This window comes from Lissotriton vulgaris, chromosome 10 (genome assembly GCF_964263255.1).
Source record: "Lissotriton vulgaris chromosome 10, aLisVul1.2, whole genome shotgun sequence".
Taxonomy (NCBI): Eukaryota; Metazoa; Chordata; class Amphibia; order Caudata; family Salamandridae; genus Lissotriton; species Lissotriton vulgaris.
In genome coordinates this window covers 362,609,489-362,633,688 of record NC_141698.1, presented here as the reverse complement: position 1 = coordinate 362,633,688, position 24,200 = coordinate 362,609,489, and the positions used below count along the sequence as shown (strand labels likewise).

Sequence of the window (24,200 nt, the reverse complement as noted above, 5' to 3'; positions counted from 1 at the left end):
TAGTTTTTTGCTCACTATGCCACCCCAGTTTGGACCCAGCCATATGCAAATATGTCTTGCTCTTGCTACCCATGGGAACAGTTCAGCCTGAACTGCCAAGCAAGGTCCTCCCTGGACTGGAAACAAACATCCCGGGACAGGTTTCAGGTATCACCCCTCATCAGCCAGTCTAGTTGAATCACGTGGCACAGTGAGCAAGGGACTCATGTCTGGGTAAACCCTCCTCACTTAGGGGAACTATAGAAACAAAAAAAGATGATGGGCGGAATCCTGAACATTGCCAAACATTCATCTCCAGTCACAGATCTGGGTTAAATCCATCATTTTTTTGCTCAGTATGTCTCCACACTTTGGACCAAGCCATATGAAAATCGGTCTTGACCCTTTTCCACACGGGAACAGTCCAGCTCGAACTGTCAAGCCAGGTCCTCTCTGGACCTTAAACAAGCATCCTGGGACCGGTTTCAGGGTATCAACCCTCATCAGCCAGGCTAGTTTGAATCCAGTGGCACAGTAAGCACTGGACCCACGTCTGGACATACCCTTCCCATGTAGGGCAACTATGGCAACACAAAAAGATGATGGACGGAATGCTGAATATTGTCAAATATTCATCCCTAGTCATAGATATGGGTTAAATCCATTGTTCTTTGCTCACTATGCCACACCAGTTTGGACCCAGCCATATGCAAATTATTCTTGACCCTTTTCCCTGTGGGAGCAGTCCAGCCCAAACTGCCAAGCCAGGTCCTGCTTGGCCCAGAAACAAGCATCCCAGGACCCGTTTCGGGTTATCATCCCTCATCAAACAGACTAGCTTGAATCCAGTGCCACAGTTAGAACAGACCCACATCTGGGTATACCATTCCCACTTAGGGCAACTATAGCAACACAAAAAGGTGATGGACGGAATGCTAAACATTGTCAAACATTCACCCGCAGCCGCAGATCTGGGTTAAATCCATTTTTTTTGCTCACTATGCCACACCAGTTGGGACCCAGCCATATGCAAATTAGTCTTGAAGCTGTTGAAACAGTCCAACCCGTAATGCCAGGCCAGGTCCTCCCTGGACCAGAAACAAGCATTCACCAAGATATTGTGGCTTTGGTATTGATGGATTTCATGAATACCACTTCTAACAACCTGGACTTCACATCAACCGCTGTGTATCTCTCATGCTCAGGACAGCACCCAAATGGGCCAATAAAATCTAAGTACAGTTTCTTCCACACATGATCTGCCTCAACAGCATGCTGATTGTGTTCAGTCTCTCCCAACACAACTCTAAATCTTTTTTCCTAATTTTTACACACTTCACACCTTTCCACCCCTACTTTTACCTGAGTGTCCATTTTTGGCAACCAAAATCTCTCTTTCATCCTCTTAATGGTGAAGGTTTGGCCCAAATGTCCTTCATGGGCTAATTTTATATGCTTTTTTCTCATCGCTGCTATTGGCACACATTTTTCCCTTCCACATAATCAGACCATTGCCCACAAGGGATAATTCTCCTAAAACCTTATGAAATTGTCTAACTGCCTCAGGAACAGTGCTTTCCCTTCTCAATTCACCCATGCGCATTTCGTTGAGTTCTTCAAGAGCCTCATCTTTATCCATAGCTAACTTCCACTGGGTCATAGACACACAACCATGTAATCCTTCAATAGCATCCTATATATCAGCCACCACTTCTTCTGAATCAAAAGTGTACTCATACACAGCCTTATCAGGCAACAGTAACAAATAATCCTCCACTTTTCTTCTCCATACCCGCAGATATTCAACTTCACAATCATACTCTTGTAGTCTAACTACCAACCTTGCCAAGTGACCAGATCCTCTGGTTGTGCTATTCGGCTCCAGTACTCATAACAAAGGTTTATGGTTAATACAAAATTGCCTGCATCACTCACAAAGATCTTCACCAAAACACCCCTTCCTACCTTGCAACAAAAATTCAGAAAGCAGGTTGTTCCAGATCCCTGAGAAGCACTAACTCACTTATCCTGATCCCACCCAGACTGAAACATCATAAGACCCAATCCTGTGTGTTCTCTGGTAACGCTCCCACAATCTGGAACTCTTTCCCAAAGGATATCCGCTGCAACCCTTCCTACCATCTCTTCAAAAAAGAACTCAAAATACTGCTTCTCAACAAATACTGGGGTATCTAATGTCACGGACACTTTACATGTCCAATGTATCGTGATACTTGTAGTATGACACCATCCCTGATAACTCCTCTCTCTCATACTAGGCTCTCCCCTCCCTCCTCCGCTATACCCCTGCCCTCTCAATCTCACCCTCGCTTCACTTCCGTCTCTCTCCTCTTTTTTTTATTTGTATATTTTTCAATTTATAAGTCCATACTCCTTTGACACACTTGACTTGTTTGATCTCACTGTTCAATGTTTGTTTTTACCTTCCTTGTAAAGGGCTCTGATACTCTCGTGTCCAGCAGAGCTATATAAAACCTTTGAAATAAAAAAATAAATGGTCAATCCTCAATAAAAACGTCCCGCCCCAAAAAAAGACTCCGAAATTATTTGTGGCCCAGGCTGCTGCCAACTCAATCACAGAATAGATTTTCTCTGCATCAGTTAATGAGCGAGAGACAAAAGCCACAGTTTATTTCTGTTTTTCCATGTACTTGAGACAGTAACGGTCCAATGCCATTAGCACTTGCATCAACAGTTAAAATTGTTTTTAGACTGAATCTGAACGCAACAAAATGTTAGCATGTGAAATGTCCATTTTAAGTTGAGCAAAAGTAATTTGTTGAAACTTTCTCCACTCATTTTTTTCCCTTTCTTTAACAACTGTAGTTGACTTACCTGTAAAATCCTTCACAAACATTAAATAGTAAACTAGGAGACCAATAAACGATCTCTACTTGTCGTTGTCATTTTGAAAGAAGACCAAATTACTTATTCCAGACAATAAATGTGCTAATAGTCTCTGAAACACATTGGGGGCTAACGAGAAACCAAATGGTAACCTGTTAAATTGAAAAACACCCTCAGTGGTAAAGAATAATGTCAAATGTTTTAAGTCTTGATGCAATTTTTCCTGGTGATATGCACTCTAAAGGTCCAATTTAGAAAAGTACTTGCAGTTGGACAACTGAAAAATCAACTCATTAATGTTCGGCAATGGGATAAAGTCCATGACGAAAGCTTGGTTCAGGATCTGCAAATCTACACAGAGCCACAGAGAGGAGACTACCTTCTTGGTGATGAGCACTGGAGACACCCACTTAGTTGCTTCTACTGGCTCAATAATTTTACCTTTGATCATTTGGTCTAAGATAGACTTAAATTCAGTACAAGCTGCCAAAGGTATTTTTCTGAGTGAATTTTCATTGCCACTGCATTTCTTTTAAATTTCTATTTTGTGTTGATAATCTTTAACCTCACCAATTATGTTCTTAAATACCTTTTCAAAGTCTTTGAGTAAAGCTTCTAGTTCTCTATCCTCAACGACCAACACTTGCTCTATGGCCCTTGGGTTAAAAATATTGTGCAGGTCATACTGGTGAGACAGCCCAATATTAGGGGACCATTGGCTGCTACATACACTCTACCCTAAGTGGTGCTTTTTTAAAATTCAATTTCTACTGAGTAGTATCCTATCACACCAATGTCAGCTCCCTGATATCCTTTCAAGATCACATCAGAAACATGTGCTTTGGTATAATCGTGTACAAGGAACCTGAATCGACCATTAAAACATTTTCTTTTTACTATAGCGTCGATCCCACCCACTTTGCCAGAAAGTGTTGTAATGAATACACCACACTTATTGAGGTAATCTTCTTCGAGTTTAATGGCAAAGTACAACTAGGTTAAGGGACAGGAAACACTCATCAATAAGTACAATCCTTAGGTTAGCTTGTGTCATAATGAACAGCCATGGGCAGTTGAGGCCTGCATCTTTATTTATAGACTCTGGCAACTGCACAAAAAGAGAGAAAGTTGCAGAAGTCTTATGGAGGATAACTGGTCAAAGCTTAGAAGAAACTGGAGTCACTCTTCCGATTTAATGCACAATACAAAATCAGGCACAGAAAACATACATTGTTCCTTTTTACCTGATGGGGTCACAGTGCCCTGTTCTGTGCTCTTGCAGCTTACATTTAAACTATACTTATCAGTTGGCAGTTTACATTTACAGAATGGCATTTTTGCAGTGCTGATATTAACCTCTTGTAAAGCCATTTTAGGTCTCGACTTCAGACTGCCTTAGCTGTTTGCTGTTGAAAGGCCTATTGTATACAATACTAATACTTCTAATTAGTTTGGGTCAGCTCATTGCTTATCTTTGGTTGGCTTTCTGTCCATGCCTTAGCGCGGGGACACACCGTTGGTGTAACCAAGCGCTCTACAAATGAATGAATATAAATATAAATATTGCTTCTTACTCGATGGCTTTCATTCATCTTTGTGTGTTTGTCCCTTCCTTGGAGCATAGCTACTTCACTATCCTTTTAATGTTGGCGGCTTGTATCCCTTAACAGCTGACAACAGAGAAGTACTTTATTCTGTTTCTTTCAGCACCCCACTCGAGTACATGTATTTTCTTGCTTCTGCTCCTCTGTGCTGATTCACCTTAACATCCCTGCCCTCTTGCTCACTGTGTTACTCATCCTAACTTCTCTGTTGCTTTCTTCCCTCCCCTTTCCATCCCACTCGACCTTTTTTTTCAAAGCCTCCCTCCCCTGCAGCTCTTCCATTGAGCCCCTACCACTTCCAGGTGACTGCTGTTCCCTGCCATTTAGGAGGGCCCGAAGCTGTAATTTGATACCAGGCTACACCTTTCTGTTTAATACACTATTTATATATTTTTAGTATACCAAAATGGGTGCCTGCATTTAAGAATGGTAAATTAAAAGTGAAAAAAGCATAATGCCACGCAGCATCATGACGCATACGTTAGCATGTGTGGGGATGCATGTGGGCATCTACATGGTCATAATAGTTTTTTTTCTCAATGTTGTTCAGCATCCTCAACAAACATTTTTTTTTGTCAATGATGTTTAGGACATCCATAAAAAAAATCTACTGCAGCATCATGACACTTATGTGAGCATGCGCTGTGACCCATGCAGGCATATAAATCATTACGCTGAGACCTGACATTGTAGGTCATTTTAGTTTTACCTATGTTGTTCAAAATTGGTAACAGACATTTTTTTCTTCTCACAAGCCTTGGCAAAGCCAAAGAATCATCAAATGCATTTCAAAGGTAAGACCCACTGGCTGCACAATTCCTTGAATTATATTGTTTTTCTCAAAAGCGATGATATACTATTACTTCTTGGTTTGGTTCAGTTTATTTTTTATTTCCTTTTGTCTTCAAAATAAATTGTAATTTCTACATGCTTAGTCAACCATTAGTACTGTTGATATTATCCTTATTTAACACTTACATAGTGCACAGCCGGCCATTATTCGAGCATTGCAGTGCATTTGCTAGTTCTAGGATATCATTCCAAAACGTTTACAGGTTACAATCGCAGTCCGGAGGCTGAATACATTTGGGGAGACGTGCTTTGAGTAGGGTAAGGAATGGACCTTTGTTGATCGAGTGTACCAGCCTCAGGGGCTCAGTTGGAGCCTGGCAGATATTTAGATTCAGATAAGGACCAGGATTCTTATGGCACACCTGGTGCAGGCTCCTACAGCAAAAAATGTATTTTTTTCTTTTCTCTGAGTTTTATAGCGCAAACTTGACCCGAAGGTATCAGAGCGCTTTACATGAGCACTAGTTGGGTTACAGACAGACACATTCATTTTTGTTAGGCCCGGGGAGATTACATGATTTGTCCCGAATCACAGAATGTTGTGCCGAGACTCAATCCCGGGTCCCCAGATTTAAAGTCGACTGCTCTAGCCGTTAGGCCACATCCTCTCCTTTAATGGATGGGCGACCTCAGACCACCTACCCTGTCTAGGGTGAATGTACATTTTTCCTATTTAGGACTTCCAGGGAAATCCTTGCTGCTCTGAGCAGGAACCCAAAGAAATGACCCTCACACACTGGGAGAAATTCTCAGCGCATCAGTGCCATTTGTTTTTTGTTTTTAAATACCAAACTCCTGTTTTGAGGGCTGGTGGACCTATTAAATGCTTGGCAAAACATCAGTGCACTCAAGCCATAGCTGCAACCACTCAGCTCAGGGCACAGAGAACCCCACCTGCCTGGCAGGGACCTGTGAACCCTGCTTTATCAATTGGCTTGGAAGAAGTGTTAAAAAATAACCAACAAGTAATTGTACATAAATGAATGTGCAATGAGATTATGAGTAATACAAATAATTTGTGGCATGTTTGGTAAAGGGATACCTTTGGAGATGCATTATTTTATTATTTTGACAATAGACACACCGATATGGAAGTTAAAGATAAAACTTGGATTACCTTTTGATAGTTTGAGTAATTGAGGTCTGTCGTTGTAACACTGCTCTTCTTGGTTCATTTTGAGGTGAGGGAATTCTAATATTTTCTACAGGCATGCTAACACTTCTTAAATACGTTTGTCGTCTGATAGGCTGAAAAATATGAAAAATAATAATACATGAATAAAAATGTACTGAGACCAAATTTAGACATTGCAAATACAAAAATAAAGGCTATATGTCAATACATTGAACATAACCACACTGGGAATCACAACTTCGCGACCACCAAATTGGGCGCCAGTACATCAAAAGACTGACCCACAATTATATACCAGGCTCATATAAGGCACAAACAGGTCCATGGAGTATGCCTTGGGTTCCAGTCTGATGACAAAGAGTTTGTAGCGGGTTTGCGGTCCATGTAAACAAAAAATAAACAGGGCCAGGCCAAAGGGGTTGACCATTAACAACTGTTGGTGTGTTATATGATATAAAACGTCACATAAAAAGGCAAATGTTAAAGGGAAGTTTTGGTTAGCTTTGGTTATAACACCTTAATGAAGATGAAAAAAACCCTCAGATATTCACTGAAAAAATAAAGTGAAATCACTGTTATGGTGTGAATTAAAATAAAAAAAACACAGAAATACGTAAATTATGGTTAGGACGCAATTCATAACTTGCACAACAGCCATGGTAGCCATAACTCGCACACCATATTTATACTAATCAATGACAATACCTAAAAGCACAATGTAATTACACAACAACACTTCCTTAAGCCACTGAACAATAATATGTCTGTGATGTAGTTGTTGCCAAAGTAGTGGATGTATGCCAAACATAATCTTTCTTTACAAGCTGATAGAGGTATTTTACAAATGATATATGTACTTTTTTTTAATGCTAACGTGAGAGAAAAAACGGTTGTGCTGTGGTTGGTTTCAAATCCTATGGACAACATGTCACCTAGAACTGGCCTTGTTGCTAGACAAATGGGAGTGGCCAAATGGCTAAATATCTTTCAACTTGGGGGTCTCTAAAATCCTTATACAGAGCTTCTTAGCAAGCTTTGGGTCACGTTATAGTGGATACGCAGTACTGTCGGTAATATTCTCCAAACACGGTGTTCCAGCTACGGAGGGATATGTGAAAGAGAACGTGGTAGGCTCAGAAAGTGCAGGACTGGAGATGTAGAGGCTTCGGTCTTCGCTCAAAATCTCCACTACAGCATTATCGGATGCCTTAGCATTGACAGAATAGCCGTGGAACCACATCACTCTGAAGACAGACGAGAACATACCACCTTTTGCAGTGCTTAATTTGTGCTGATGGAAGCCAGTGCAAGTTGATGTTGGCTTCCTCAAAGTGTGCTTCTACTTTCCGTACAATTCTGATTTCTGGGCATACCAATGTGGGAAAAATGACTTCCGCCACAGTACGAATGGAAAGGCGCAACTGGTGCAGCTTTCCAGAGGTACTAGCAAGGATGTGTGTGACCTTCAAAAAAGGGGGGAATTAAAGAAAAACTCCTACTTGCCTGCCAGCTGCTGCCTCTTGATCCTCTTGGCCCCCTTCCAGGACTCCAGGGGCAGGAACAGGAAGCACCCAGGCTTCCAGAATCCCCTAGCCAATTATGATGCTGCTGATACAATACAGCCTGGTGGAGAACATGCAAAGTGCACATGACTGCTTGGCTGGCCCAAGACGGCTGGCTAAACCATCTTGTGCACTTAAGCGAGTGCACACCATTTCTCCCCCTTCTCCTCCGTGACAGCCTAACCTCACCCTGCTCTTAACCCCTTAACCAGCTGAGCAACAACGGAACAGTAAAATTATAATAACAATGCATTATTATCATGTTATTTTTTCCGTTTTGACCTGCTCAGAGAGCAATGGGGAGCCGCTCCTTTGCCTTAGCGGAGGAGCCGCCCCTGATCTTTTGAGTTTGAATCCTGCACTAGGTAGTTCAGGCTTCCATTTTTCAATGGTCTGTAAGTACCATATATTTTGGATTAGTAACATCTGTCATTTACAGTGCTCAGAAAAGAAAGAAATCTAAGACAAACCACCTTTTAAAAAATATCATCAGGTCCTTCCATGGGTGCATACTCAAGTGGTACTTGTTCCTTTCTCTTAGGTTTGTTATTAATTGTTCTAAGACAATGACACTTGTGGTTGTCCATAATCGCATTGAGTTCCACCACGGCTTTCCCTAATCCACCAGTGATGTTTTCCTATTGTGATGATTACCACTGCGAGATGCTCTGTATAAGCACTGTGGAATTGACTCTGAAACCATGCTGTGTTTTATTTATTTATTTTTATTTTTAAAGTTTTATATAGCGTGAACCAGACCCTTGTGGGTATCAGAGCGCTTTACAAGGTAGGTGTCATAGTTACATAAATACAAAGAAAATAACATAGGGTTCAATGCTGGTCCGTGATGTTAAAACACCTACCATCATAGATAGATACATAACGAAACATTAAATGAATAACAAGCAAAATATAGATACAGTATCCAGGAGACCTGACTGGACAATATACAATAGCAGGATCTGTGAAGAAGATACATACATTGTGTAGCAATATAACCGTAGAACTGTGTACACTTTGTATGTCATACTCTAAAGAAACTGTGTAATCTAATTGCATTTTTTTAGGCCAGGTAAACGTTAAAATGTGGTGGGCTGGATTCTGTCATTGGAGAGCACAAAAAAATTCATCCTGTGGTCATCAGTGTGAATAGTAGTGTTAACTAACAAAGCGTGTGTAACGCGTGCATGCATTTCTCATCCAATCAGCTGTTTCAATTGCCTTATCCATGAATTTAAGTACAACCTGCCTGGAGCAGAAGGGAGACTGTAGTAAGTCCAAAAGGTTCTAGTTGGGTAGACAGGTTTGCAATTGGGACACAAATAATCTGCAGGATTGTGTATCTGGTGCAGTGGCGGTTTCTCGTCCAGGGCGTCGGGGCTCCGCCCCCTTTACTTTCGCCCTCATCACTATCTCCAAATTAAAACCAAACTCATTGATTTATTTTTGGGCTTTCCACGCTGCATTCATTTACAAAAAGCGTTAATTTTTTTTTCTTTCTGGGTCCAGGAGCCGGGACTGCTGCACACTTCTAATTTTCAACTCAGTTAATCATGCTGAATGACACTTCGTGCCTGGGCGGTCGCACTTTCCACTAGTTGCCGGGCTGATGATTTCACAGCCCTGAGGCCTGTGAGGTCATCAGCTCGGTAAATACATAGCATTGAGGGGCAGGCTCCACCCCCCGAGGACGTCCAAGTAAAATTACCCCCGGGCGTTTTAGATTGAAGCCCCGCAGTGCTAGGGCTTCATGTCACTCAGGGAATTGAGAGCACAGTCACCCCCACCCTTTCCCAACTCGTCACAGGATTGGTCCCACCCTGTGTCGAGTTGGGAAAGGGCAGGGAAAAGGCAGCGGGCCGGCGGGAAGTCAAAAACTCGAGTCTGCGCAGTTTGTTATTTTTGAAGACACTGCACAGACTCTGATACCACACTGCATTTTGTAAGGGCCATGATTAGTGGTGGTATAAAACACATGTATGACACTGCACAGCAATACTCTCTGGCTGCTAGGGGGAGGCTTGCGGCAGCGTTAGCTAAGGTGGTGCTGATGCGCAATAAAATTGTGTGTGACTCGGGAGGGTGTCTGGAGACTCCAGATTGTGCCCTGCAACCCCCAACCCAGTGGACCACGAGGTGAGAGGTTTAGATTTTACAGCTCCGTCTGCCCCTGAAAACTTTAGATTAGCAATTGTTTGTGTGCTTTAGTTTTTCCTCTTTATGCATTTCACTGTAGCTTTTATAATGCGACTGTTAGAACTCACCTCGAAGGCAGTGCTAATGGTCTGTGTACACAACTGACATTCACGCACCCATTTGAAAGTGCTTTGATTGACTGTAATGATTTATGTAATACTGGCCTTCATGGCCACGCACCTATTTTAAAGTACTTTCATATCCACTCATGATGAATTTTGTATAGCTAGTTTTCAGAATGCACATATTTGAAAGGGCTTTCATACGTTTGTGATAATGTTTTTTTGTTTTCTGAAGGTGAACATGTGCCTAAGATCACACAGTTTAAGTAAGGAAGCACTGATTTATTCACATTTTCTGGTTTCACCTTACAAATCAGACAGTAATTGAGTGTCTATTAGACTTTCTTTATGTTAAGCCTTTGGTTTTTACTTATTTGTTCATTTCTGTGTAGTTTTTATAAAGAGACAGCAGAACTCGACCTGAAGTCAGCCCTAATGGTTTTGGTACAACTGGCATTCTGAACATACATATTTGATTTAGTGTGCTTTTATACCCGAAAATGAGGAAAAGATCTTTGGTGACATAAAATGTTTGCCTAAGATCACATAATTTAGGTTGTGTAAGCCCTGAATTATCCCTTTTTCTAGTTTTACTTTGTGTAAATCAGCCACTAATGAGTAGATTTTATGGTACAGGTAGTCCCCTTGCTTATGGTGAATGCATTTTAGCTATGAATGTCATGGGGCCCAATGCCACCAAAAACCATTAAACCATGGTATTGTGTGGGCACTAGAAGACAGCTGTAACTGTGGTGCATTAGAAAATGCATATCAGATTTTTAAAAATTAGACTTGCACAGAAAATGCTGACGGGCCTCCCCGAAAATACAATGCCGAACCTCGCGAGAGGCCTCCCTACATGCTCCAATCCCCAAAGGGTGAGTCTAGCTTCACCATTCTCAAACTTCACCAGCCGCCACTGATCTGGTGGTAATGTCAGAGCTGGGATTGCCTGTAGAGTGCCTAAAGACTGTTTGCGTTGAGTCATAGCAAAACCAAGCTAAATTCGTGAAGTGTGTGAAGGAGATGACTAAGAGGTCTGAACAGTCTTTAAGGTCATCCAAGGACGTGTGATGCCTTTATGTGTTTTCTGCTGTAATTTGAGAATGGTGGGACTGAGAACCAAGAGTTTGCTTCTGTCTATGTCTGTTAGCCTGGGCCATTCTTATTCTGAGACCATGTTTTTAAAACACATACTTATTACAAAAACGTGGGTTTAATAATTCCACTATTTACTGTTCTAAGAATGAAAACCTATCTATTGTACATTTTTTATCAAAATGTTATATATGCTTTTATACATAAATAAATACATTAATAAATTCTCTATGTTGTTTGTGCCAGTACCAGAAACTCGATTCTGGTGAATGTATTTGCTTATTTGGCTGAAAGAAAGGTTGCACTAATTTTAACCACTCTCGTTATATGTGAAAGTCGGGGATAGACTGTGTAGCTTAATGACTTACGGCTGACGATGAATCACTGACGAGTCGATCGTCCAATAGTGGGTATGACTTCCCAATCAAAGTAGGTTCCTAACTGTAATGATGAGACACTCGGGGGCAGATTCATGTTTCCTGGCGCATCCCTGCCAATCAGCAGGGATGCGCCAGAAAAGGTGCGTGACCCAAGTTTACCCTTGCGCCACCACAGATGTGCCGGACCGAATGTGGATCAATGTCACACATTCAACCCAGTCCGAAGATCTGGGCCCAAATCCATCGTTTTTTTGTACTCCACACCACCCTGGGTTAGACAATGGCGATATGCAAATCAGCTCTGACCCTGTGCCCCATGGGAACAGTCCAGTCCGAACTACAAAAGCCATGTCCTTCCCAGAACGGAATCAAGCATCCGAGGACCGGACCGGTTTCGAGGTAACACCTCTCATCAGCCCGGCTAGCTTGACTCCAGTGGTGTGGAGTGCCTGGGACCCACGTCTGAGCATCCCCAGCGCACTTAGGGTGGAATTTGCAAAAACAACAGGTGATGGACCGAATGTGGATCAATGTCACACATTCAACCCAGTCCGAAGATCTGGGCCCAAATCCATCGTTTTTTTGCACTCCACACCACCCTGGGTTAGACAATGGCGATATGCAAATCAGCTCTGACCCTGTGCCCCATGGGAACAGACCAGTCCGAACTACAAAAGCCATGTCCTTCCCAGAACGGAATCAAGCATCCGAGGACCGGACCGGTTTCGAGGTAACACCTCTCATCAGCCCGGCTAGCTTGACTCCACAATGCGGCACATCATGGCGCAAGGATAAACAGATGTGTGTCGCATCTGCCGGCGTAAGGTTAGCGCAGTGCTGGAGTTGTGTCGCAGGCCCGATGCAACTCCAGCACTGTTTGAACCCTGCCTATGTACAACATGGTGTCTCAATCCTTACGCCTGCTTCAAAGCGGCGTCGGCAACGTGACTGAGTGAAATCTTGTAGATTTCACTCACGCACTTTTCTGAGGCATTCCTACGACGGAATGCCCACATGAAACCTGATGCAGGTTTCATGTGGCACAGGGCTTTACAACGTGACCCATCTCCCTAGATGTGTCACGTTGTAAATAGGGTGTAACGTAGCGCATGGTTTACGCCGTCGCTGCGTCACAGAAGTGACGCAACGGAGGCGTAAATGAGGCGCAAGGGGCTTGAAAATCTGCCCCTTGGTGTTCCCCCTGAACATCGAAGACAGAATATTGTGGTTTAGCAATATCATGGGCTAAATATCGAAACCAAAATATTGAAAGGTAAGTATCGATTTTCTATACCTAACTCAACTTAAACGTAGCTTGATAATATATATATATCTACAAGGTCCGAAGATGTAGTGCTAGGAATAGTAAACCTATACTTCCTCCATATGCACATATCATTCGATATTTTGGTCTTCATTATTTTGTCCACAATATCCTTGTATCGCGGTATTCCTATCATCGAAGTTCAGTAACACAATCAATACCTTCTACAAAAATCCAAGGTGAGTATTAAATGCCAAGCAGTATTGTACAAGCTTGAGCTGGTAATGGAGTCCCGCTGCCATCAGCTGGAAGAGCGCTCTGTGGTGAGGATGAACATGATGCAGGGGTGCGGGTTGTGCATTTGTGAACGATTGCTGTAAAACAAATACCTATCCTGTAAAGAAGCAATCTATTACAGAGAAAGCATCCCAATTTTCAGTTTGGATATACAGCTGTAGTTACCAGTAAAGATTCAAGATCAGACACAAACTCCCATCCATTTGGCAACCAAAATGAAATGTGTTGGAAAATCTTCTATTGGGACAGGAGCATGGCTATTAATGATAGGAAGGAACCTTTGCTAATGCTCATTATTTAGATATAGGAGCCATTCTCTGAAAAAGAGAAGTGAATTTACACAGGAGGAAAACTAGATTGTGAGAATTCAAAGAAACACAGCATCTCCTTATAATGTATCTAACAGTCCCTACTAAATAACTTCTAACCACTGAAAACATCCACAATCATTATCATGACTTCATCATATTAATTAGGTCCAGAACTTGCCCTTCCAAATTGATCTTCTCTGGATATTATTAATTTCAATTTTTTTATTGTTTATTTCTACTTTAGTAGAATTTGTCCGCTATGGTAGCAACATTGTTCGAATAAAAAGGGAGATGATAAGATAGTTGGGTTTGAATCCATTACATGAAGTAGCAACTGTAACATCTTAAGTCATATCAATACCAATAGACTCTCAAACCCCACCGTACCCCAATAGTAACAAACACTGTAAAAAAGCAAAGATGCTCAGATAGCTCGTAATCCGACACTTCGTGTGTTGTTCATAAACAAAAAATTGTTCGGATTGCCACTGAGGGTGAACAACCTTTACAACTAAACTTTTACAATGCATTACCATTACAACGCGGTATTTACAACGAAAACCATTACAACGCATTGCGCTGGGGGTGCTCTAGGATAGGGAATACGTTTAATTTACTATCCAACACCTTCCCTAGTGTTCACGGAGACTGGAGTTGGAATAGTAAATTAAACCTTTCACTATCCAGCACCCCAAAGCGCTATGCGTTGTAAAGGTTTGCGATGTAAAAACCGCGTTGTAAAGGCATGCGTGGTAAAAGTATGCGTTGTAACGTCATACATCCCCCACTGTATCCCTGAAACTTGAACAGGAACTGATAGTAGCCTGAAAACAACTGCATGTAAATGATTGCTCAGTGGGTTTGTGTCACAGTTGTGTCCCGGCTGGTTTTCCTATGTCAGTGTTGGTGCTTTGAACTAAGTCCTTGCATTAGAGGGTTAGGAAACCAACCTCTACAGCTCAGGGAGGGACCTCCCAGATTTCTAACACCCTGACACCCCCAATGTTCCTGCTGCGGTAAACCCAGGGGAGCTGGAGAATGTGATAAATGCCTTCAAAAACCGCCCTCTAGTGTCTCAAGCCGTTCCCCCGGGAGTATGACTGATGGCAAAACTGACCAATCCGGCCCTGAATGATGAATCAACATTAAGCCCCTCTGAGTCAACCTGTTGCTAATGGAATCAGAATCTGTCTTCCTAGTGGTCTGTTCTCTAACTTTAGAGGTCACATAACAATAATACTTCAATCATTTAAAAATATTGATAAAAGCAGAAGCAACAGCATTCAGCTGTAATGGCGAGCCATGCAGTGGTTCCCTGGCCTTGAGCTTTGGCTTGTGGCTGGCAAATAATAGGGCTACTGCTCTTGCCAATGTGGTAGCTGTTGCGACAAATGGATACAGTTTCGGAATATTTGATTAAATTTGCCAGTCAACCTTGCTACACATGGATCTTCTTTAGTGACCATCCCTTTAGTAACATGCCTTGCTGCCTCGTCAGTCTCATCCTTCATTCAGATGAAAAATGAAACATGAAGTTCACCAGTATATCAGGCGCCCTAAATGAAATGCCAATCAGACAGAAATCCAGTGGGCAGCTTTTTATAGGATTTTTAAGCTCCCCAAGGTTACATTAACTGCGCCCTTAAACCACTAATGAAAGAGGCGTTCAGCGTCTGAAAAAACCTGAAAACTATATAATAAGCATTCCACTGGAATTCTGTTCGTGCAAATTTTTCATAACCTGGGTAATAGCGGCGGCTCTTTTTAAAGTGTTCCAATATCAACCAGTAGATGGCACTAAATGCACACACTGGAATCTATGAACGTTGGCTTACCGGAGAACTGTTAAAATAAAAGCACGAGATATTTGCATGCTTGCCTGTATGTCGTGTCAAAACTATTAACAGCCTCCCATCGAAACACTCTCTAGCCGAGACAATATTTTTCTTTTCTAAGCAGGGCAGGTTTCAGGTTTGGCACGTAGCCCAGTCCCACGTCTCCCACCTCTTCTCGGCACATAATACTCATAAATGAAAGTACGCTGACCACATCAGAAGGCTGCATGAAACATCCTCCCGAGGCAACAGGTTTGTGAGGGCTTCTAACCGACAATAACAACGTTGATCAGGGCGCATTTTATGGTTGATTCCCTAACCAAAGAGTTTGCACTAAATTCCCCCAGGGCTGGCACCTCTAGTAGATTTTCTGTTAACATATTTTTTTTAAATTTTGTTTGAAAATGAAATACATAAATTATGGAATAGGAGCTTAGAGAAAGAACATTTTCATTTTTTATGGTACAGTGTACTTTTTTATTATTTGAATGTAGGTTACAAAATACACGAATTCAGGCCAATAATAATAATAATAATAATAATAATAATAATAATAATAATAATAAAAAACAAGTTAGTTCAATGAGCGAACTGCACCCATAAGTATGTATGATGGCTGAATACGTTTTTCTTCATTGTTAATAATGTATAGGGAGCTATCTGAAAATAAAGACCTTGGCTTGTGAACGCTGCAAGATGGCAGGAAAAGAAACATTTTATCATATGATTTCACATAGTCAATTCCAGGTAATATAAATGTGAGAATTGAGCCTGATTTAAATCTTGGCCGTAGAGATATTGGAAGTACCTATACCAGCCGTGGCCGGTAGTGGGAGTACCGGCCGGGAGGTGACGTGGGGAGGGGGAGGGGCAGGGTGGGAGGTAGTAATGTACGGATTACGGATATTAAAGGTAAGTAAACATAAAAATAAATAAAACGAATTTCATTGCACACATTGCAATGCAAAATGCGATGCAGTGTGTGCAACGAAATTCGTTTGATTTATTTTTATGTTTACTTACCTTTTAAAGTCCGTAATCCATACATTACTACCTCCCACCCTGCCCCTCCCCACGTCACCGCCGGGCCGGTACTCCCACTACCGACCGCGGCTGACCTATACCACAAAGACTGTGGTCCGTCTGCCAAATTTAAATGCAGGCGGAGCTTAGATTTCATCACGGTGGAAACTACTCCGTCTTCAGTGTGATTAAACCCCTCTGATGGCCCTGCGGATTAGGGGCCATTGGAGAGAGACCACTAACCCCACCCGCCAATTCTAGATGGGTGGAATTAGAGGTCAGTTTTCACTGCCCGTCACCTCCAGGAAAACCCCTGTGTAAGGGGCCGTGGAAACTGCTAACTGTTCTGCTCGCTTTTGGGAGAGGACTCCCAAGGCGGGGGGAGCATTTAATTTTTTTATTTGCTAAAAAAGAAAATTCCGGTTTGGTGTACAGATCCATCATGTTAACGGCGCTGTGCATCAAACTGTATGCACTGACAGGAACCGCTGTGACGGAGGCTCCTGCCAATGCTTTAGAAATAAGCGCCAGCTTGGCGGTCATTTATAAATTGGGTGCCAAAAAATAAATCAGGCCCTATGGTACTTGTGAGGGTCTTGTGGGTCTTTACTTTCAGCCTAGAAACATGTTTTCTGTCGCGAAACACTTTGCGGTATAGTGAACTCTGTTCCAGAATGATTATTGACAGTGTATTGAAATGTGAATAAAACAACAAGCATTTGAAGTCTGACATATATTTATCTAAATGTGCACTATAAGACAGTGCAAAGATTGTGATGAAAATGCAATATAAGAAAATCTATGGCTGTATACCATAGTTAATTTCTGTCGCATAAGAAGTGAAAAACATAGCTAACATTATTACCAACTGCTAACGTATCCTATCGAACATCTATAGGCCGGTCAAAATAAATAAAAATCAATACTTGTAAAGCGCAAACATATCACCCCTTAAGGTTTCAAGGAGCTGGAGGGCCTTCGGGAGATTAAGCGAGCTGTTGCCCAGTCACATGATGCTGAGCTGAGCTGCCACCGGGGAATTGAACTGTGACCCCACACTCCAGAGTCAGCCCCTCTAGCCACTGCGCTGCTGCACCATACCTCTCCATAATGTCTACATACATTGTAACGAGCATCAATGATTTGTTTTCCAGGGCTAAATGCTGCAGTTTGCATGCTATAATGAAAGGTGTGTGTTGTATTAGTTGTGTGTGCTACACACCAAGTTACACACAAAACTGTTTTTAAGGGTCGGCTTTTACCTCATGACAAACTTTTAATGCACAGTTCATTTAAAAGTTGCAGCTTGCCAAACTTTTGTCTGTGGCAGTGTTACTTTTTGACAAATTAAGACCCAACTAAAGCCGGAAACAAATGTAGGCCTAAACTTCGACTTTTCTTTGCGAACTTCATAAAATCAGCAGCATGCAACATAAATGCAGAACTTTATGCTGGGATATAGTTAATACCCGCAAGTTATGTACGTAAAACAGTGCAAATTGCAACACTGTCACCACCCAGCACACATTATGGAAATTAACCTAAGTCACAAGGAAAAGACACATGAATGGTCAGAGGTGAGGGGTCAACGTGTTTGATTAAAGCTAACAGGTCTATTCCACACTTAGGGTCATATGTATCAAGCCTTTTTCGATTCGCAAAGGCCGGAATTCGGCGAATTCCGGCCTTAGCGAATCGCAAAAGGCTGTTTTGCATTTTTTGATATGTATTAAAAAATCGCATCATAAGGAATAGCATAAATTTGCGATTCCTTATTTTGCTATAGCATTTTTCTATAGCGAATTAAGCTTAAGAAAACGCAATTTACCACCAACTTTCAATTGGTGGTAATTCGCGATTTCTTGTAAAAATGCACAAATTGGCATTTTTTAATGTGGCATGTGACGCACATACATGCCCATAGGGCATGTATGTGCGCCATATGCACACACATGCGGATTTCAGGGGTGCAGCAGGGTGTCCTTGAGACACCCCTGCACCCTTGAAATCAATTTCATTTTGCGATTAGCAAATTGCGAATCGCAAAATGAAATGCATTTCACAATCATTCCTATGGGCCTCCTGGCCCATAGGAATGAATGGGAAATTATTCCTTATTTGCGAAATCGCAACTTGCGAATTCGCAAATAAGGAAGATTAAGGAATCAGAAAAAATATGCGATTTTTTACATACATACCGTTTTGCGATTTCTAAATAGCGATTCCTTGAAAAATCGCTATTTAGAAATCGCAAAAAGGAACTATGATACATATGGCCCTTAAACATGTTCAATTGAGAAAGGGTCTGACCGGGCTATGGGGCTTGCACAGCTCCCATATGTTTGTTGTAACGGGTATTCCAGAGACAGCCAGCGGGTGTGACCATTTACACAGTTCTTTTAAATAGTTGAAAAAGTGAGGTATCTTGGCGCTCTCCGATGTCTGTTTCACAAATTACTCACAGTTTCAGTGATAGTGCATTAGACATCCATATTTAATCCCCTGATGATGCATAACTCTATAACCACAGCAGACACGTTTCGCTCCAGCCATTTCCATGGTACTAATCAGAACATTGATGTATCGCTCTCCGAAATGCAATGGATATTTTTACTGGCCTGGGTTCCACACTTCATTCCTTCTACTACCCTCAAAGAACAAGCATCACACAAAAAGAGACTTTTGCCTGTTGCGTGGGAACAGTGGGAGGTAAAAATCACTCAGGTTGTGGTTTTTCCCCTGAGCAGTTTTTCATCCTTCCACGTTTTTGGACTCAAGGATAACATCTGGGTTTCATTTTATCACACGGTGCAACTGCACATTTGTCTTTGTCCCGTGCTGCAGAACTGCGACTTGGACCATTTGACCCCCATGCACAGCTCCGACTGAGAAAAATAATGGGTCTAAGCCGTATTTGTGAAAACTGAGAATGTCAAATTGAGCACAACACCTGATTTGACATTTACTGGTCACTTAAGAAGGAATTGCTTCACCAAATAAAACCACTTTTCAAACACAAAGGTACATTCTGAAATGCATGCCTAAGGGCCAGATTGCAACATTTTACACTAGTGCATACAAGGAACAAACTGCTATTTGCACTGTTTTTCTTGACTGCAATTATGGGTGAAATGAAGCAAGTACATTTTATTCTAGCACGGCTGGTTTTAGCGTTGGTGGCGCCCGGTGCAACAATACTTTTGCCCCCCCCCCCCCCCGACCCCCCCCCCCCCCCCCCGCCCAAGTGACCTCCTTCTCAGATTCCCTCACTACCACCCGGCAAAAGTGCACTTCATCTCTCCATAGCCCGTCTCTCAAATACATTTAATTTGTTTTAAAGCACTGGTAAAGGCTGGCTTTACTCATCTACTCAGCTATCCACATAAAATACAGATCTGTTCTTTGCAGCAGGCATATTAACCCTGAAAGCTGACCGCACAAGGAACTCTGCAGCAGGTGCTTTTAAATCCTTTGTTATTGATAAACACAGCCTCCCCCCTAAGGTCAGTGCCCCGTCCAGGTCAGCGCTCAGTGCGGCCGCACCGGTCCAGAGTCCTAAAGTCGGCCCTGTGTTCTAGTCCATACTTGTGAGGAAAGCGACTTATTATAAGGTGTGCGAATGCTCCATGAAATAAACTCACAAGTTCCTCTTGGATCCAGTCAGGCTCATTTGGCTTCGAGCAGTCAGGCTTTAACAAAGGAGCAAGTGCAAAGCATTCAGAGATACCAAAACAGTTGAATAAGAAAGAAACACAAAACAAAGGAAATCCAACACTAATTTATACTGATAGATCATATTTTTTATGAATTTTTAGACACCAAAATTAACAAAATCCACCAGAGGGTTCTGGAGATATAAATTATTAAGCAATTATTAAATCATTGTATTTCACTCAAAACGTGGACAAGCATTGGCAACTGCTGTGGTTCGCAGTTACTCAGGCAGGGAGCGAGGCTCAGGGGTCAATAGGGCTTGGTAGGACAGTTACCTTACTGTCAAAGCCGTCTCCAGTCAGTTCAAGGTTCTATGGGCGAACACCTGAAGACTTCAATGGAGTGGCCCTGAAGCGAGGGATATTGGATGCTGGAGATGATCCGGTAGCAAGTCTTCCTGGGTGCCTCCGGCCACAGAAGTCAAAGTCCTTCGAAGTCCAGCTGATGTCCAGCCAAAAAACAGTTGCCACTCATCCACTGGTTTTCAATTTACAGTGAAACTAGAAGTTTCCTTTAACTAGTGTCCATCTTGGGTGACCAAAATGCGCTCTGGTAACTGCTTCACTTTCAGCAGACTCGGTGCAACTTGTGAGGGTTGGTACTCGTTCTTGCAGGCTGCGCTTCAGCAGTGGTCAAGCGGTTGTGGCTACCAACTTGCCAAGGTGGGCTTCTTTAGCCTTTGTTATCCTAATGGAGCAAGGTTTCGCATGTAAAGAGACTTGCTTGTACTCAACCCTCTCCAAATAAACCGTAATGGACTAATAAACATGTTTCGTCTTACTAACAGTTCACCACACGACATTTCTAGCATCTAGGGGAAGCTTGCAAATGTGTTTTTACAAACAGTAACTCGAGTGATCTAATATGGCCGTCGCAATGCGGGAATTTTTCTGCGCATGCGTCTGTCACACTCACGTGACATGACGCACTTTCTGCTTTGGTGAGAAAACTTTGCTTCTGCGCACTAGAACTAAAGATGGCTGCTCTATGTTTTCACATGATAACGCTTGCATTGCTGCTTTTACTAAATTGTTCGTTCTGCCTAATTCCTAATGCTGTAGTTAAAATAAAGTAATGGGAATAGAGTAGAGATAAGTGGTATACAGTGCATTCATTTATTCTTTGTTCTAAAACTATGTCTCTTCTACTTTGCTATTAGCTCGTATTTGGGCCTGATGTAATCTTGCTGCTCTCCATTTTGAAAGACTTGAGTCTGCGCACAAGAGTCCAAGAATCCTCGAGTCATGGCATTGAACCTGTGCCAGTGACTGTCTTGCCTGAAGATGCACCTGGGAACCCGACCTTATGAACCTCCAAGAGGAAGACAATTTGTTAAATTGTTTAACATTGTATTTACTATTGGAACATCCATTGTCGGAATAAAAGTGCATGGGAAAATAAAATTATGAGAGGGAACATTAATTTGAATATAAGTAACCTCATAACTGATATGGTGTGATGACCTCTCCTCGCTTTTGACCAATCAAATTGAGGGAATACACAACTTGCAACATTGGGGGGTGGTACACTGCCCTGGAAAATGGTATATGTAAGGTAGGCTTAGCTAGTTAGATTGTACGACTTGTCCGAATAGCTGACCTGTCACTGACCTAACGTACTCAATAGGCGATCGAGAGCAGCGGTGCTGGCGGAGCACTCTGTCAGAAGAATCGATAACCCAATCGGGGTTCTGAGGGAGAGTAGTTCGATAACCCAATTGGGGTTCTGGGAAGGAGATTCGATAACCCAAACTGTTAGCTGTAGAGAGGGTTGCGACGCTGGTGTTGGACTTTAGCTATGGGTGCCGGTCCTGATCTGCGTTGGTCCTGTCCTGATCCAATTTGGTCCGTACTTATCCTGATTCTGGTCTGCACCTGTTCTATCGTGTTGGCACCCAAACTATCGGGGGTCATGTCTTTTATCCCAGCCCGTGGCCAGGGTTGGTATTCACAACATTCTAGGTAAATATAACTTTGTGTGGGTATGTCATTGTACTGTTTCCCTTTCTTACTCTTCCTATGTTTCAATGCTTAAAGAAAGTCCTGTAATAGTTTCACATCATCTTGCTTTGATCATATTCTTTCTAATTGAACTGGATTTGATTGAATTGGTATGGACTTTGACATTTAAGAATTTACATAGATAACGTGTTTAAACCTTTCCCGAGTTTGTGATTATTTTATGATTGCCAATGTTTCTTTACTGCCTATTATTCTACCCCCCTTGATCCCTTAGGACTCTAGGTACCGGTGACAAGGATTGGTAAGTCAAATGGTATAGGTCCTAAATGGTTAATTAACCTGATTAGCATAGGTTTACCTGTTCAAAGTGTGTATGTTTTTAATGGGCCCAGGTGACTATGGTAAAACGAGCAGGAGAGCCTGCGCTCTATCAATCCTGTAGCTGTAAGAGGAATTCAGCCAACTGACTCTTGGAGTTCCTTCTTCTGTTTGGGGTGTGGGATGACTTTTCATTGAGCAGGGTACCACATGCACAGTCCTCTCTTTGCTAGCCCTAAGTCCAACAGGTTAAGTCCTGTCTTTGGTCCAGCTTCTCTTTGCAGGGTCCAGGGAACAGCAGGGCAGTCCCCTTTTGGTGCCAGTGTCCAGTACAGAGATGATCTGAGGTCTGGGGCTCCAGAGTGCCATTTTAATGCCCAGAAACCGCCCTCAGGGACATGGTGACTACTAGCCAATGGGCTAACAGTTCCCCTCCCTACAGATGATGGATCCATGCAAAATGTGGCATCTATCTATCCCAGAATTCAATATTGTGCCCACTACCAAAATGGCCGAACCCTCCACTCGGTGTATGGAGCTTTGTAGCCCTACCTGAGGACTACATGCTCATGGGAAAATTGGTTTGGCAACAGTTTCCCCCTCTCTGTCCCCAACCCCAAACTGTCTATCAGAACAAAAGAGCAGCCACTCTTGTTTTGAATACACCATTTGCCCTTCAAAGGGGGTTTCCCCTTTGAAGCTCCCCTATTGGGCTCAGAAACTATTTGGCCCTTCCTGTCGGAGAGAGGTAACACCTCTTCCAACAGCAGGTCCTTTGTGCTCCTTCCTGAGAGTTGATCACACTTCCCGGCAGAAGGGCAGAAGGGCAGAAGGCTGTCTTGTGGCCAGCAACTGTAAACAGTCACTGGAAAAATGTGAGCAACAGGGTGACAAGTTTCTAGAGTTGCCTTTTACTTAAAAGTAACATGAAATGTCACTTAGGCATCAAGTCGGGTTTAATGCAACAATTCCTTTGATACCTTGAAGCACCAATTTTAGTAATCCCATTCAGAAGTTAGTATTGCTGAGTTGTCAGACTGTAACCCTGTACTAGCCAATGGGGCTACTAGCCTTTCTACAGCAAAAACAACAATTTGGGAATTCTGCTTTTAGAACATGTAAACACAAATGTTCAGCATTTTTCATATATGGTATCCTAACTTAGGGCTCAATAGGCCTGCCATAGGGGTGACTGATATATATTAAAAATGAAGGTTTGAACTTTGTCATTATTTTAAATGGCAAATCGAGTTAGCAGTTAGAAATCTGCTTGGCAAGCCAGCAATGGCAGGCTGGGAGTCTTACTTTGCTTTGTCACACTCATAGTGGCACAATAAGTGCTGCAGTCTACAACGGAAACTTTTACTTAAAAGCCCTGGGTACCATATACTAGGGACTTATAGGGATCAGGGAGGTACAGCACTGCTCGTCCTTCTTGATCTCTCAGCAGCCTTCGACACGGTCGACCATAAGATCTTGGTCGACCGTGTCGAAAGGATGGGTATTCAGCTTACTGCCAAGGATCTTCTTGCCTCTTTCCTGGCCAACAGAACCCAGACGGTCACCATGGGTCTTTTCCAATCAGCGGATCTGTCGCTACCGTGTGGGGTCCCTCAAGGCTCATCCCTCAGTCCGACACTATTTAATATCTATGTGTCGGACCTTGCAAGTGTCATCAAAGCACACGGGATGAGCCTCACCTCATACGCTGACGACACCCAGCTGGTCTTGGCCATAAAGG

General features: G+C 42.5%; 1 protein-coding gene across 2 annotated transcripts in view; it reads right to left on the bottom strand.

Annotated features, from left to right (window-relative positions):
- RHBDF1 (rhomboid 5 homolog 1) overlaps window positions 1-24,200 on the bottom strand; it is a 448,564-nt gene that overhangs the window by 244,504 nt on the left and 179,860 nt on the right. For both annotated transcript variants that reach the window (XM_086941148.1, XM_086941149.1), the window contains exon 3: window positions 6,421-6,551. In XM_086941148.1, coding sequence (XP_086797274.1) covers window positions 6,421-6,551 — 131 coding nt within the window. The remainder of the gene's footprint in view (window positions 1-6,420; window positions 6,552-24,200) is intronic.